We start from the raw sequence: 16,563 nt of genomic DNA on the forward strand, positions 1-16,563 counted from the left end.
GTTCTGACAAGAGTGTATCTATATTATATACAGGACGGAGCTCACAACCTGTTTGTTACTATGTGTCACTGCAGCCCTCAGCTGACTAGACGATACTACGCAGTTACCTCAGACCGACGTCATGACGTTACCGTAGCCAACCAATCAGCAGACGCCTCAGACGGGCGCTACACGCGTCTATAAACCGCCATTTTAAGTACTGGCATCACTATAGAAGCGTTTACCAGAGAGCTGTAATATAGATATGAAGCGTTTAATCGGGTGGATAAATAAACGGCAGTGAGTGCGGTATTGGAGTGAGCGGTTTACGGTTTCTCTGTGAAGGGAGGCCTTTGTGTGCGCGGCCTGTGTGAGGCAAGAAGGTGATTGGATGGGAAAGAAGTGGCGGGAAATTGAAGAGCTCATCAGTTAGGTCACGTGGTGTACTGCTCGGCCCGGCTGTGGTAAGTGGCACTTCACCTGTCTGCTGTGAGTGACGGCGGCGCCTGATGAGTGCGGACTGGTCTCTTCGTTCTTTGCAGCTTCTGTTGACGTTTCTTTGATCTATTCCTCTGTCATTGCACTTAAAAATTCAAGCTGTTGTTTTCTGTTATCAGCCACGTCTGGTTGGCAAGAGGCTGCCGGTACTTTCCTTCCGTGGGATGACGGTCACTCCTGCACCCCTTATAACCTGCCTCACAGAAACAATGAACATGCATGTAATCGGTGGGTTTCTCTACCTGCTGGTTGTTGGGGGTCTACAGACAGCCCCTTGTGTCAGGGATGCGTCACGTGCCCCGTCATGTGACTGATGGCCGCAGCTTTAGAATAGTTTGTATTTCAGATTCTCATGTTTAACAACTCTGCTTGCTGTCAGTATATGCTTCCACTCAGATCATGCGGAGGGCTGCAGTCACACTTGGTGTTTTTGAACCGCAGCCAGAAATTGTATGTGTTTTTCTAAAAACCTCGTTCAGGAGCAGCATGTAGTTTTTAACAATACGTGCATTTTTTTTCACTGATTCAGTAACCACGGCAACAGATGCCAAGTGTGAGCGCGGCCTAAGGACATGTGGGGGCACAATGACCCCAGCAGACCTGCCACCGCTCAGAATCTGCCGTGCTGATGGCTTCCATGGAAGTCAGCGCCAGCCATCCAATCTGAGGCCCTTCCACAATCACTGCAGAATCCGCATCATCGCGTTCTAATCCATACTGCACACGTGTGAATCCGAACGGGTACGCAGGGGTCACCGGCCAGTCGCATGCGGAATCCGACCCAGCCGTGTGCATTCTGCCTTCAGGCTTTTGGAAGATGTCCAATGCCTGTTGTCAAGTGATGTTTCGCTGTCCTACCACAGAAATAACAAGAAGTGGAGGATGGGGGGAGTCATCGTGCTCATTAAAGTCCGTGAGAACAGAGGGAAGGGAGGAGTAGGGAGAGACACTCGCATAAGACTTACTGCAGGAGCTAATGGTGCCTTATCTGCTGCTATTTCCTCCCATTTTCGCTACTTAGTACTGTCTTTATATTATGATATATCATGTCTGTGTGTTACAGGCAGTAAGATACCAGCATGGGCAGTTTTCTGTGCACAGTCTATAGAATACAACAAACAGAAGGCTCCTTCCCCAAGTCCAGAGAGAATTGAGAATGAGAGGTACAGGCTGCAGAGGGGGATATGGGGAGAAATACAGGATACAAGTTATATAATGGCCAGACAGAGGTTTCCCTATCACGGCAGCATAATATGAAAAGTTGGATGCGCTTGAAGATAACTTCAATTACATTCAATCTACTAAACATACTACCGTACTACACGCATTGATTGTTTTTTACACACAAGCTCCTAGTTGTCAGAATTAAACTGTATATGTGTGATTATAATGTTGATGTAAATGATTAAATTATCATTTTGCTCTGATATTGTATTTCGAAAAATGGAACACTTGACGGAAGGCTCTAGTACCCTCTAGCTTGGCTACAAGACATGATACATGTGGACAGTATTATTGTATCTTGATGCCACCAGGAAGTCCTGGTGGAGTCAAGCTTGACAGGGGGGTGACGCGCCCTGTACCTGAATGGCTGGACAGCTGCTTGGCCTGTAGGTCCTGGAAGGCCACTAAGGATTCCCAGGAAGGGCCTTCCCCGGCAGCGAAGCACAAGTGCGGACTGCAGCAGCATTGCGAGCGGTAAGCGGCCCTCATGGAGCATAGTGGGAGAGGTGAGCAGGGGAGTGGGCAGCATGCAGCACTGAGGCCGGCTCCTGGGATGCAGCAGAGAGTCGGCTGCCTGTCCCGCCGGCAGACCACAAGCGGTGCCTGCGGTAGCATTGGAAACGATGAGTGGGGGAGTGGCTATGAGGGAGGAGAGAGGCGCGGGGCGGCACACAGCTGAGAGCCGGCTGCCGTGACGCAGCACTGAGGTGGCGGCTGCCCAGGAGCTGCAGCATGTGCATTGATGTGTGCCTGCCCTGCAGCCTTACGCAGAGTACATTCTCTTCCTAGCCGTACATGATTAGATGTTAATGCTGCCATGGTACAGCGGTAACATGGCAGCACTTACAGTTCCTAATGTAAGGCTAAGAACACAAGTAACTCAGCCTAAGGCTGCAGGGCAGGCACACATCAATGCACACTGTGCTGCTAGGACATTCGTGCCTTGACCCAATCGGGAGCTAGCGGTGTAAGAGGGGCGTTCCTCCTGTCAAACCCCTAACTTCCAGTGGCGTCAAGATACAATAATACCCGTGTGGACATGGAGGCTCTAGTACCCTGTTGTACCGCCTCTAGCTTGGATACAAGACATGATACGTGTGGACATGGAGGCTCTAGTATCCTGTTGTATTGCCTCTAGCTTGGATACATGATGTGGTACTGGCAGGCATGGAGGCATACAGGTTCTGTATGGTATCTGGGGCATATCGGTCCACATTTGCTGTAACTGAGCCTCTAGATTGTGCAAACTTTAAGACTATCAAACTTGGCGTCCCAGATGGTCCCAAACATGTTCTATTGGTGATAAATCTGACAACCGGGCAGCCATGGATGTGTGACAATGTTGTGGAGACATTCCTGTGACCCCCTTGTGTGTGCGGCCGAGCATCATCCTGCTGGATGCCTCTTGGAAGCCGCCATGAGAGGAACACATGTGGCTGCAGGATGTCCTGAACATATCGCTGAGCTGTCATTGTCCCTCGTACCACTACTACCCTGTTTCCCCGAAATAACATCTACCATGATATGTTTTTTGAGAGGCTTCAAATATAAGCCCTTTCCTGCAAATAAGCCATAGCTGCATTACATTAAAAAAAAAAAGGGAATAGCTACAGGCTCAGTCCAGATCCTCCTACTGCTGTCCAGAGCTCCGCCATACATCCTGCAGTCCTCGTTCACCCACAGATCATCACTTCCTGGTTACAGGATTCCTAAATCCCACCTCCAGGAGGCGATGGCTTTGATTGTCTAAGCAGCGCTCGAGAACCAATGTGATTGACTGAGCATCGGTTGAAGAACCAGTCACAGCCATTGCATTGTGGAGGCGGGATTTATGAATTGGCCAATCAATGCTGCGGCTCAGTATGTTGGCGCCCTCGGAGAGCAGCGGGAGGGACCTGGACCGAGCCTGCTAGGGAAGTATAAGACATCTCCCAAAAATAAGACCTAGTGCCTCTTTTGGGCCAAAAATTAATATACGACAGGGTAGGGGTTACTGACTGTCACATGCGATGCCCCCCAGAGCATCACACCAGCAGTGGGGGCAGTGTGCCGCTCCACAGCAAAGGCGGGATTGAGGCGCTCAGCCCCAGGTATCCAGACACAAACATGGCTGTCGTCAGCGATCAAACTAAACCAGGTTTTATCGATTAAGACCACCCGGTTTCACTCTGTAGCAGTCCAGTTTTGTCGTTCACGACACCACTGTAGACTGAAATAACGGTAGGTGTCAATGGCAGTTCACATAATGGGCGCCGTAAGACCAAATGTCATTCAGCCAAGCGCCTTGAAATGCTTCAGAGAGACACAGGGGATGTAATGATGGCGCCACCTGTCTCTGGATGGTGGACAATGAAGCAGTTGGAGCTGCTTGTGCTTGTTGGCTGATCAGACCTGTCCCAACACCCTCTAGAAGTCTGGGCAGAACAGCCCAGGTGGCGGCAATTCGTCGATATGACCATCCAGCTTCCCACATTACAATAATGCACCCCTCTCAAACTCCGTTAACCAGGCAAAATCTTTGATGACCCCTAGTCGCCTCTACGAGGTAAACAAGCTCTACACAAGCAAAAAAATAAGGCCACTACACACAAGGAGCCTGTGAAACCAAATGTAGGGCCTCAGGTGGTAAGACCGTTCATCTAATCAGCCACGGCGCTAATCATTTCTAGATCTGCCTGAGATGGAACTGCATGCGTGAGTCTCGTAGCAAAATGACAACTCCTTCTAGGTGCTTTAATTGTATTTTTTCCTTTCCAAAGCGTGCATATTCAGGGGTGTGAAGCCTGCTGTCTTGTGTCCTCCATTCTGTGATCCGCTCCCCGGACCTGCACTTTGTGTCTGTGGATGTTTTGGGCTGCCTGCTGTTTATTGTATGCTGTTTGAATCCTCTCATTACAGAATACATAGAATCGACACAATGAATGAACATAGTTTTGACTCTTCAGATGAAGAAACATTGGAAAACGAACAAACACCGTTTGAATTGTCTTGGTAAGTCCACGTTAACCTACTAAATGCCATGGTACTGCCATCCTTGTTAGCATGGTCACTTGTAGTATCAGATGGTAGCAGGATTTGACTTTCATGTGGCATTTAGCTCTGGCTGACAGGTCCAGCTACAACTTTAAGAAATACAGGAACATCACATATAGTTTGTGTATGAAACTGCTAAACAGCATCTCTTAGGCTGGGTTCCTCTTTGTGAGGGCTTATTTTTTTATGGGATGAGCTGTAGGTCTTAGGGTACCATTAAGGGGTGTACATGACTTTTTGATAACTTCTTCTTATACAACTGGGGTGATGAAAGAAAAATACTCTTCTGGCATTGTGTGTTTTTATTTTTCTACATGACTTTTTTAACGTGCAGATAATGCAATATCTTAATATTTTGGACTTTTACAGACAAGGCAATACCAATTGTATTTTTATTTTTATTGTTCGGCTTCGTCCAATCCTGTGAGCACTACTGGAGAATGCCCGTTGACGTATGCAGGGACAGGAAGATGGAGAGTTTAAAGGGCCCCAACCCCCTGTTTCTACAGCACATAGACGCAGAGTACTATGTTTGTGGATACTTGTAGACCAGACTTGATCGGGGGCCTGCAAGGGCTCTCTTTTCTCTTTTTGGTTCAGAACTCCGCAAGTTTCTGGAAAATCCATCCAACAAGAAAAAAGTCTTAAACAGCCTGGAAAAATCCTCTTTTTGGAAAGCCTGAATTTCAACCAGTGGTTTAGAAAATACATACTGGGCATTTACCCATTAAAGATGTGACCTTTTGACGAAAGGTCCTACAGGCTGTGACCCTCCCTGAATTGCCGCCACCTGGGCTGTTCTGACCAGACTGTTAGGAGGTATTAGGACCATTGGATGTGTGAGGACACACAAGGCGACCGGGCTCAGGCTGCCCTCGACAGACAACCAGTAGAGAGGATCGTCTGATCAGACAACAAGCAGCTCCAACTGCTTCATTGTCCGCCATCCAGAGTCAGGTGGTATCATCGTTATAGGCACCTGTGTCTGTCTGTAATTTTTTTCAGGCATTTGGCTGGAGGACATTTGGTCTCACGGCGCCCATTATGTATACTGCCTTTGACACCCACTATCGCCTCCACCTGCAGTGATGTCATGAACTATGAAACTGATCTGCTACAGAGTGGAACCAGGTTGTCTTCAACTATGACTCTAGGTTTAGTTTGGGTACTAACGACGGTCGTATTCATGGCTGGAGACCTAGGGGTATGAGACTCAATCCTGCCTTAGTTGTGAGCGGCAGACTGCCCCCACTGCTGGTGTAATGGTCTGCGGGGCCATCCCGTACAACAGTCAGTCACCACTAGTAGTGGTACGAGGGACAATGACAGCTTAGCGATATGTCCAGGACATCCTGCAGCCACATGTGTTCCTCTCATGGCGGCTTCCAAGAGACATCTTGCAGCATGATAATGCTTGGCCGTACACGCAAGGATGTCACAGGAATGTCTCCACAACATTGTGACACTTCTGTGGCCGCTTGGTCGCCAGATTTATCAGCAATGGAACATGTTTGGGACCATCTGGGACGCCAACTTTGACAGCCTACGAGTTTGCATGATCTAGAGGTTCAGTTACAGCAAATGTGGGCCGATATGCTGCAGGATACCATACGGAATCTATGTGCCTACCGGTATCACATCTTGTATCCAAGCTAGAGGCGGCCCAACAGGGTACTAGAGCCTCCATGCCCCCCCCATATCACATCTTGTATCCAAGCTGGAGGTGGCCCAACAGGGTACTAGAGCCTCCATGCCTGCCCGTATCACATCTTACATCCAAGCTAGAGGCGGCCCAACAGGATACTAGAGCCTCCATGCCTGCCCATATCACATCTTACATCCAAGCTAGAGGCAGTACAACAGGGTACTAGAGCCTCCATGCCCACCCATATCACATCTTGTATCCAAGCTGGAGGTGGCCCAACAGGGTACTAGAGCTTTCCTTCAAGGGGTCAGTTTTCCACAATAAATGATCCTTTTGCTCTGATAGTATAATCCCTTATTTATATCAATGTTACAATCATACATGAAAGCTTAATTTGATTCCGACAACTCCTCCTTCTAGGGGAGGGATTTTATTTTTGACTGTGTGTGTATTCTATATGGCAGATGTTACGAAGGAGTTATGGTCTTAGAATACCCAGTAAAATATTTGCATTCCGTCTCTCCTGTAGGCTAAGTCTAGAACCAGTAAACTACGGCCATATACTAGGGATAAGCTCTCTTCCAGGTATGTACCCTATCTTTAAATCTGTACAAGTTGATAAGTGTAAGGTTCTGTTCTCATTGACAGCCTTTAATTTCTGTCCACTGTTTTGTTTTATTTTTTGGTTTTGGTTTTTCGTTTGTTTTTTTTCCCCTTTTGACAGAAAAGAAAAAGGCATTGCTATTCTAAGGCCTCCTGTTCACGGCCAAGGTGGAATATCGCTAGCGATATTCCGCCGTGGGGAATGAGGGGGGAGAGCTGACAGGTCTCCTACTTGAGCCCATCCAACAGATAGGCGCACCGCGCAGAATTGCGGCAATCACAGAATTGCTAGGATTCTCCGCTTGTGGATGCCGGCACTGCGCTTTCCATAGCAACGCAACTTGGACAAGCAGCCTAAGTCATGGGGTCTTAGAAGAGGAAAAAATTGCTATTGAAACTATATTGGTGCTTGTTTCTTGCAGTATATGTTGTATTTTTCAAGAACACTACTTTTGAAGTACAGAACTTTTTTTTTTTTTTTCAGGTGGGGTGGAAGGAAAAAAAACACATTCCACCATTGCTGTTTGTTTCAAATTTGTCATTCACTGCGCAACAATAAATAAGGTGTTACCTTTTATTCTATGGGTCAGGTCCTTTAGGCGGGCTCACACGAGCGTAAAATGTACAAGAGTGTGATACATGATCATTTGCAGTTCCGCTCACATTTACATGTAGAAATTGCATAATATGCAAGTGTAAAAAAATGGGGGGAAAATAACTATAGCACATGCTGCATATTACACGTGAGGGAGCCTATTCTCTATGGGCACGTAGTCCTTACGCTATTGCGATGCGACAGCGCTAGAAATGTAAACCAAAAAAAAGCCAGGAAGACCGCATCACAGCATGAGTGATATACGCTGTCATGCACAGCGCAATGTCGCTGCCATACGCGGCGATAGACTGGCTCAACAGGGGTTTCACATCTTTTACACATATGGCCGTGTGAGCCCGGCCTTAGACTGAAGGCTGAATTAGCATATTTTGTGGTGGGTTTTTTTTTTGTTTTTTTGTAACCCCTTAATAACCAGCCACTTTTCAGTTTCTCCTTTTCTACATCCTTGCCTTTTAAGAGCTACGTTCTATTTTTCTGTAGACACAGCCTTATGAGGGCTTGTTTTTTGTGGCATAACAGATTGTGTGTGTGTGTGTGTGTGTGTGTGTGTGTGTGTGTGTGTGTGTGTGTATATATATTTTAGTTATTTTTAATGGTACCATATAATGTATTGAAAGTCATCTTTCACATTTTAGGTGAAATTGAGAAAAAACACAATTGTGACATTTTTCCAGGGGTTCTCTACTTTTCTCATTCTATGCACGCGTCTATGTAGTCCGCTGGATGCATACAGCAGCGGCTTTGACAGCAGGGAACAGTAGATGAGATTAAGTATAACCCTCACATCCCTGAATTCAGTGTTTCAGCTCCTACGAGCCCATACGTTTTGCTCCCAGACTTCCTTTAAAAAGAAAACTGATGAAAAATACTGATCAAATCCTGTGCGGATATGGTCCAAAAAACACTTATTTTTTTCCCATTAAAAAAAGAAATTGTTTTTTCTCTTTCAAATATTTACTAAATTATTTTTTCTTCTGTGAATGCGGTCTGCTGATGGCTTGTATTATGCTGGAATACTGAGTACACCCAAGCATTATTGCCTATCCTAATGGCAACCCATTAGCTCCGTTACAGGCTTCCTCTATCTCAGCCGTGACAGTGGGAGCATAACTGCCAATCCCCACTAGGCTCCAACTATTAAGTCAAGGTGTGATAGCGACAACATTCTCCCTTAGCTTACCATGTTTATTCTATGGATGGCAAATTCGTATCAATATCAAGTTAATATTAATAGAATCTATTTGTGATTTCAGGGTGCAAGTTTAAAAACATTCGAAGGAACCTTCTTCAAAATGTAGGCAAGTACATGATGGGGCATTACACACCCTATCTAAATAAGACAGGGTCTTATATTAATTTTTGCTCCAAAATATTTATTTTTTTACATGTATAGCTGAATGGAGACTATTTAAAAATCATGCTAGGGCTTATTTTGGGGGTTGGTCTTATTTTCAGGGAACAGGGTATCTGTCCTGAAGGAGTATATAGTTTAGAAAACTTTTGTTGTAGATTTTAAGACACACACTTGATTTTATGTACTCTGGTGCAGCCAGCTGCTTTCCTTCATGGCTCGTACTCCGGGTAGTGACGTGACCTTGATTGAGACCACGTAATCCTACATGGCTGTGCCGTGAATGCCATAGTCATGTGATATCATGGCTCATTGGGCATGATTAACGGGCTGCAGGAGAGATTTCAAAGCTTATTGATGTTTAGTATTATTATTACATCCTGCATAGTAAAGTGATTTATTTTTTTTTTTTTTCTTCAAATCCTCCTCAATAGAAAGCCCCTTGAAGTAATATTCATAGGCTACAGACATTCATGATTGCCAGACACATCACAATAGTACAAAGCTATATTTGCTCAGCATGAAAGTCTCATTTGCAATTTATGTAGTAGTATTTGTTTAGGAACATACTGTAATTATCAACTGCTGCAAATCTGTAAATTGGTGCAGAGTGTAGGAGTTTCCTGCCGCACCAATATTATTTTACATATAGCCTAGAACTCTACTCTCACATTTTGCTTTTTTTTTTTTTTTTTTTTTTTTTTTATTTTCTTATCCTTGTAGAGGAAATTAAGAGACTTGAAATCCAGGATGTGTTCATATTCTGCACGATGTCAGAGCTCTCATATTATCGTGTTCCTACACTAATACAAGAATATTACAAGCACGATTTTGTGGTTCATCATTACCCTTTCCTTGATGGAGATGTACCAACAATTGACACTTGCCAGAAAATATTGGAAGACCTCCAGATCTGCATGGACAACAGCAGGAAGACTTTAATACAGTATGTACACTGCTTCAAAAAGTAGATCTAGGAAGATTGTCAAAACCACAGCAAGGGGAAAGCTAGAATCCCATCAGTCCACCTACTTGTTGTACACTAGCAAAGCGGATCAGCCTTCACAGGGTTTGGTTATATTCTGCAACAATGAAGACATAGGCCGCCTGCAGATGGCCGGGTCGGATCCTCGCGAGAATTCTTCTGCAACAATGAAGACATAGGCCGCCTGCAGATGGCCGGGTCGGATCCTCGCGAGAATTCTTGCAGCGGGATCCGACCCGTGTCCCTGCAGGGACCAGTGCGGCTCTCGCCTGCTCCCGCGGCCCCAGCTCTGTGATGTGCCGGCTGCCGCCCAGACGGCGCATGCGCAGAGTGGAGCCGGCCTGTCACTACTGACATTTCTGTGTGGGCCTCTGCGAGACCCGCACAGAAATAGAACATGCCGCGATTTGTTTTCCCGCATGTATTTTGCACGTTTGCATAGGAATGCGTTTTGTAATGCAATCCTATGCAGGTGGGCACGGGTGGAATTTCCACCTGTGTGCAGGGGACCACACTGTAGGTCTGCTGTATGCAGGGGAAAAAAACAAAAAAACATTTTTTTAATGTAGATTTACAAAGTTACTTTCTACTTTTGATCATTGGCATAATAAAACACATTTGGTTTGTATGTGCTCTTTAACGGACTCCTGAGGACTTTTCATGAGTGGGCTTTTCCATTACTTTGCACGCATTTTGATACATTTCCCCATAGAAAGCAAGCGATAACATGCCTGCCGTGCTATAACCGTGCAATCCGGTGCATGAGCCTGCAGACAGTAACTTTTAATGTCTTGCAATCTCTCATACAGTAGGAGATAATCCGATTGGATTCAGCACAATCTGTAATGTTGGTTTAACTCACTGCCTCCAGTGCTTTTAATTTTCTCAAATCTCTGTAGTGGAGAGCCTTTATTCTTTCTCAACATACCGGCACTGTGTTAATCAAGTTTGCGTGGCCTAAAGGATCTCAATCTCACTTTATCATCTCCAATGGGAGTGCATTGTTTTGGATATATACAGTTTGCCTGATCTGAACACTTTGTCATTTGAATATCTTAATTCCAAAAGTGTCTCCATATCCCCCACCCCCCTCAACCATGATGGCAGCCTTGGAGAGTCCTTCCCCAACATTCTAGACCGCAAACCTGAGATGATAATGAATGCCTCTCTCGACCGCCTCAGTTCAGGCGTCTTGTCCTCCAGATTGTATAGCCTGTTGAACTCTAGGACTCTTCTGGCTAGGATACGCTCTCCAGTGCTGCAGGTCCCCTAGAAGCTGTCGTGCCTATCTGTTCTAGGACTGTTCTGGAGACCTAAGACTCTTTAGAGGGCGGCTGGAGTCGAGTCTCCTTTTTCGTGGGTACTGCTTCACTCCATGGAGGTATTGTCTGGCTGAGTCTGATCCCCTCTGGGAGGAGGTTTGCTTTGTGTTCTTCCGCCTGGGACATTGACCACTATCTCAGGTCAGCGATTTACTTATGCGCTTTGGGGGATTGTCTCTTCCTCTTGATGTCAGGGACTGCTGCCTTTACTGTAAAATGTTTTAATACATCTTAGAATTTATTGTTCCCACATTGATCACAAAACAATAACATTTTTTTATTTGTATAGCACCAACTTATTCCACAACTGAGGCAGCAAAGCGGCTCAAGCCATGATGCTCGCTCCACCATGCTTCACAGTTGGAATGATATTTTGCTGTTGCAGTGCATCTGTCATGTTTTTTTCTTTCTCCTCCTGAGTTCTTGATAAGGGCTCATGCCCACGAATGTATGCGGACAATGTTGTGGGTCTCCCTGTAGCTTTTTGTTTTGTTCCTTCTCTGGATTCCTGTGCAACAGATGGAAGGTCTCTCCAGGGGTGCTGTTCTAGTGAATCTATTGGTCCACCGTAGACCCTATACCTTTAACTAGAACTAGTCCACATTTGAAAAGTGACAAGACAAATATAAAATGGGCAAAAGTCTAAAATCATTGCAACAATGTGGCATGCGTCATAATTTGAAACCTTCAATGCCAGAATTGTGGCATAAATTCAGTAATAAACTTCCCCCTTAATTTTTTCAATGTACTATTTTATAATAAACCACTTTCCCCTCCATACTGATTTTCCTTTTTTCTTTTCTTTTGCAGCTGTTATGGTGGCTTGGGACGCTCATGTCTTAGTAAGTGCTATGCCACGTTGTTACCTTAAATCGCAATTAATTTCACATGTATGTAATGGATAATATAATGTTTACACTCGTGCCCTAAGAACCTGTAGGTTGTCCCTGCACACGTGAATGCAGGCATGGATACGGGCACTTTTTAAATTTTTCCATAAATGTGGTATATGGGAATATACATAGATAACCTAAGATATATACAAAGTGGCATCTTCCTCACCTTTCCCTGGCTGCAGACTCTAATGGTCAGAAACCTGCCTAGAGTAATACAATATTGGGCTGGATTCAGACAACTGTATAATCGGCTGGGTTTTCATGCCCAGCCGATATACGTCGTCTCTCTCTGCAGGGGGGAGCCTGGAAGAGCCAGGAGCAGTGCTCTCTGCCCCCTCTGCACTATTTGCAATAGGGCGGGGGCGGGGCTAATTCTCAGAACTTAGCCCCACCCCATCCCACCTCCTTTTATTGCAAATAGTGCAGAAAGGCAGAGAGGGGGTGGGAGCTCAGTTCCTGCTCCTGGCTCTTCCATCCTTTCCCCACCCCTGCAGATGAGGACGACATATATCGGCTCGGCGTGAAAACCGATCCGATATACGGTCGTCTGAATCCACCCTTAGACAGGGAGGAGGGGATGCAGCTATGCTAGCTCTCTGACAACCTGCTGTGAAAAGGGTGTCTGAATAAAAGTGGGGAGACAACACAAACATCAGGAAGACCCTGTCTGCTCAGCAGAAAACAAGCATTTTCAGAAGGCAGAAGAATGGGAAGACACAAGTTAGACTCCTTTCTCATTGCACTATATTTACCTCTGCAGGGGCAGTGTTTTTTTATATAGAGCATGTACTTTTGTACTTTAGATTTGTCATTCTTCAAACTAAGAGTAATTGAAATCTGGTTTATCCTTTTGCAGTTGCAGCATGTCTGTTACTGCGGCTGGATGACAAAATTACACCTGAGGAAGCAATCCGTTTGGTCAAGGCTGTACGTGGTCCTAGCGCCATACAAACTATTAAGGTAACATTCTACTGTCCCCTAAGTCATTGTATCATCTTAATATCCAGGTCTAATTCTTAGCTTTTGTTTACACAAATGAACTAACAAATATAACAACTTGTTTTATATTGTAATATAACTCCATGTCTGTGAACCTATTGTTACAAATGGTTCAGCGGGCAGCTGGAAGATCTGCCTTCTATTGAAGTATAACCTTAAAAAGCTGTGATGGTAAAGTATACAATATCCAAAGTGTCCCACACAATAAATAGAGGTAAAAAACTTGTTTCAATGTAATTTACATAGCGCCTGCACATCACCAGCCTGGTGACAGTGCTTTCTCCAGCAGGTAGGTAGGTGTGTGTCTGTCTGTCGGTCTTTAGTAAAAGTCCTGTCTGACTCTGAAGACAGTTGCAGACACCTCCTCTGCCTGCTTGTTGTATTCTGAGCACAGTAGCGCACCAACACCTCAACCAGATGCCATCCTTTACCATTTTTAGTTGCTTCTTCAAAGTATAAAAAATGGATTCTCCTAGTCTAAAAACATTCACCCCCAAAACTGCTATCAATATACACTACCGGTCAAATGTTTAAGAAAACTTCATTTTTTTCAATTATTTTTTTTTTTTGACAAGCCAGTTCAAGTATAGAAAGTAATGTGAAATGGTTCAAACTAAGTTAAAAACATAAATATTATAAAATTCCTATACCCTTAACCCTTTCCAATCCACTGTCTGCCGTCTTCCCACATTCTGATTTTGTGTACAGCTCCAACGTCCAAAGACGTGAGACAGGGTATTCTTACCATCTATTGCCAGGCACTCTGTTGTGAGAGCCTTTCTGGCGCGCACACACTGGCTTTAGCCAGCAGATGGCACTGTTGTATAACAGCAAAAAGAGAAACCCTGAATCCAAAATGGGATTGGAAAGGGTTAAAAGGCACTTGGAAACTCTGACTGGAAGAGATCTGGCAGACTAAAGTCCACCACAAAGTCAGATGACTTTGAGGCTACAGTTTGTGATTGGCATTTTTACAGTGCAAAATCTTCAAGCACAGCTTAATACAGCAAAAAATAGTTTCCATTTCAACTGTGAAGAGAAAACTTCCATCTGCAGGTTTGACAGGTAGAGTATCAGGCAGTAAGCCACTGCTAAGATTGCAAAATAAAAAAAAAACTTGCCTGGGCCAAGCAGTACTTTTAGTGGGCTACTGAATAGCGGAAGACGGTCTCATGGACTGATGAATCAAAATTTGACATCTTGAGTATATCACGCAGGTTTTTTGTATGTCACAGAGTAGGTGAAAGGATGGTTCCTGTGTGTGACACTAACTGGCAAACATGGTGGTCTGGGGCTCTTTTGCTGGGTCCAGAGTTGAAAACTTCCATAGGGTGACTGGCACACTAGACAAAAAGGGCTACCACAGCATTTTGATAGGCCATGCAATAACCCTCTGATGTACACCTAGTTAGTCAGGGGTTCATATTACAAGACCATGATCCAAAACATACTTCTAGGTTATGCCATAACTACTTTAGAAGACAAGAGGAAGCTGGCAGGCTTCAAAGAATGGAATGGCCTGAAGAGTCTCCAGACTTAAACCCCATTGAGCTTGTTTAGGATGAACTGGACAGAAGGATGAAAGCATAGCAGCCTTTACCTGCAGCACATTTGTGGGAACTTCTGCCACAAGGATGGGGAAACATTTTTGAATATCTGAATGTAACTGTAAAAATGTCTCAATGTAAAGCTGTTATATCAGATAGAGGTGGCGACTTCGAAGAAACCAAAGTCTAAATTTAATTTGGTGAAATAAAGCTAATCCGTTATTTTTATTTGTTTTAACTTGCTCTATATACTTTCATGTCAAAGTAAATTTGAGAACTTGTAAATGGCAATAAAAATTGGTGGTGTTAAACGTTTGACCGGTAGTGTACACAGATGCGTGTTATCACACACAGATATATCTATATATACCACACGTTGTACAGACACACACTTGAAATCTGTAACATTACAAAGCAGGAGAGCCATTTATGCACTGGGTTGCTTTTTGACGAGAGAAAATGTGTTTCTGCACCATAAAAACCATGTAGAGAGCTTCTAAGGCGGCTCCACAGGGGATCACGATTTTGCCACAAGAAAATCATGGCAAAATCGCATCTTTATTCATTGCAATTTGTTAGCATCAGCAACACTTTTTTTTTTTTTTTTGGAGAATAACCTCATATCGCATTGCTGCCTAGCGTGATTTTTTTGTTTTTTTTTTTTGTTTTTTTTTTTAATCGCATAAGTCAATGGGCCTTTGTAATGTTAAAATCGCAACGTGCGTTTTGTAGTATTGTGATGTAATAAAACGAAGCCTCCATAGGAATACATGGGAAATAAAAAAAAAATTGCACATCACCGAAAGAGTATCACACGTTTTTTTTGTTTTTTTTTAAATCCCCTCAACATCGCATTAGGGCAAACATCACGGATGGGAATGAGGCCTTTTTCACATGGGCGACATGATATCGGCTATGTCGAGAGCAACTTTGTACCCAGGAAATAAAAAAAAATACATCAGCTTGAAGCGGTGTCAGCTCCGCTGCATCTTCTCCACCGTCCCCGACCCTGGTCTTCAGCATCTCTTCTGGCCAGGGATTGAAAAATCCACGCCTCCGGGAAGGCCTGAGCGCTGTGACTTTCAGCCAATCAGAGCCATTCATTGGCGTGTTTAGCTGAGCTGCAGCCCTTAGCCAATCAGATGCAGCACTTCCTGGAGGTGGGGAATTTCCAATCCCCAGTCAGAAGAGGTGCTGAAGAATGTTGCATATGTGAAAAAAATCAGTTCATGTGAATGAACCAATTGAAGATCAATGGGTTCTATTCACCACATAATACACTGCACAAATAGACTTGTGTGAATGAGCCCTTACATTCATCAGTTCCTTCCTAAAAGTTTTCCTGCTATTCTCTTATGGGATCTAAGCCTGCTTGAGACAAGACAGATGTGTAATAAACTGCATGCACCTGGCTGAATTATCGTTCTAAGTGGTATAATTTTATTTTTTCTGGTCCCCTTCTAGCAATATAATTTTGTTAATGAATTCCGTGAAACTGCCTCTCACTGTCATCCACCATCTGAAGAAACCAGACAATCCCTCTCCAGATGATGGTGCTGAAAATAGCATGAAAAGGGATGCTGCGCTGTTCTCATGAGATCTTGTGTCCTGTATCAGAGATTAAAACAGACTGGTTTAATTTAACTTCCTGTCTTTTCTTGCACTTCTTGGGTACTTTTTATGCTCTATTTTAATTTTGGCCAGTCCGTTTTTATAGAAGTGAGAACTTATATTTCCTTTGTGATAAATTGTGTAAACCTGTCACTGAGGTTGTACTTAATGTGAAGAGTTAATAAACATAAAAACAATGTGCCTCAAAACCACCACTGTGTAAACATTGTGCTATATAATTAGAATTCAGCTTT

The 16,563-nt window shown here is 44.3% G+C and overlaps 1 protein-coding gene across 2 annotated transcripts; it reads left to right on the forward strand.

Annotated features, from left to right (window-relative positions):
* Nucleotides 1-205: 205 nt before the first annotated feature.
* On the forward strand, nucleotides 206-16,521 carry CDKN3 (cyclin dependent kinase inhibitor 3). 2 transcript variants are annotated; one of them, XM_066607994.1, is made up of 9 exons: nucleotides 206-443; nucleotides 1,541-1,640; nucleotides 4,600-4,692; nucleotides 6,909-6,964; nucleotides 8,852-8,896; nucleotides 9,673-9,895; nucleotides 12,067-12,098; nucleotides 13,009-13,112; nucleotides 16,163-16,521. In XM_066607994.1, exons 3-9 carry the CDS (start codon nucleotides 4,619-4,621, stop codon nucleotides 16,247-16,249), a joined length of 621 nt encoding a protein of 206 aa, XP_066464091.1. In that variant the 5' UTR covers nucleotides 206-443; nucleotides 1,541-1,640; nucleotides 4,600-4,618; the 3' UTR covers nucleotides 16,250-16,521. The 2 variants fall into 2 exon arrangements, with proteins under 2 accessions (XP_066464091.1, XP_066464090.1); XM_066607993.1 differs by lacking the exon at nucleotides 1,541-1,640.
* The last annotated feature ends 42 nt before the right edge of the window (nucleotides 16,522-16,563 follow it).

This window comes from Eleutherodactylus coqui, chromosome 6, assembly GCF_035609145.1.
Source record: "Eleutherodactylus coqui strain aEleCoq1 chromosome 6, aEleCoq1.hap1, whole genome shotgun sequence".
Taxonomy (NCBI): Eukaryota; Metazoa; Chordata; class Amphibia; order Anura; family Eleutherodactylidae; genus Eleutherodactylus; species Eleutherodactylus coqui.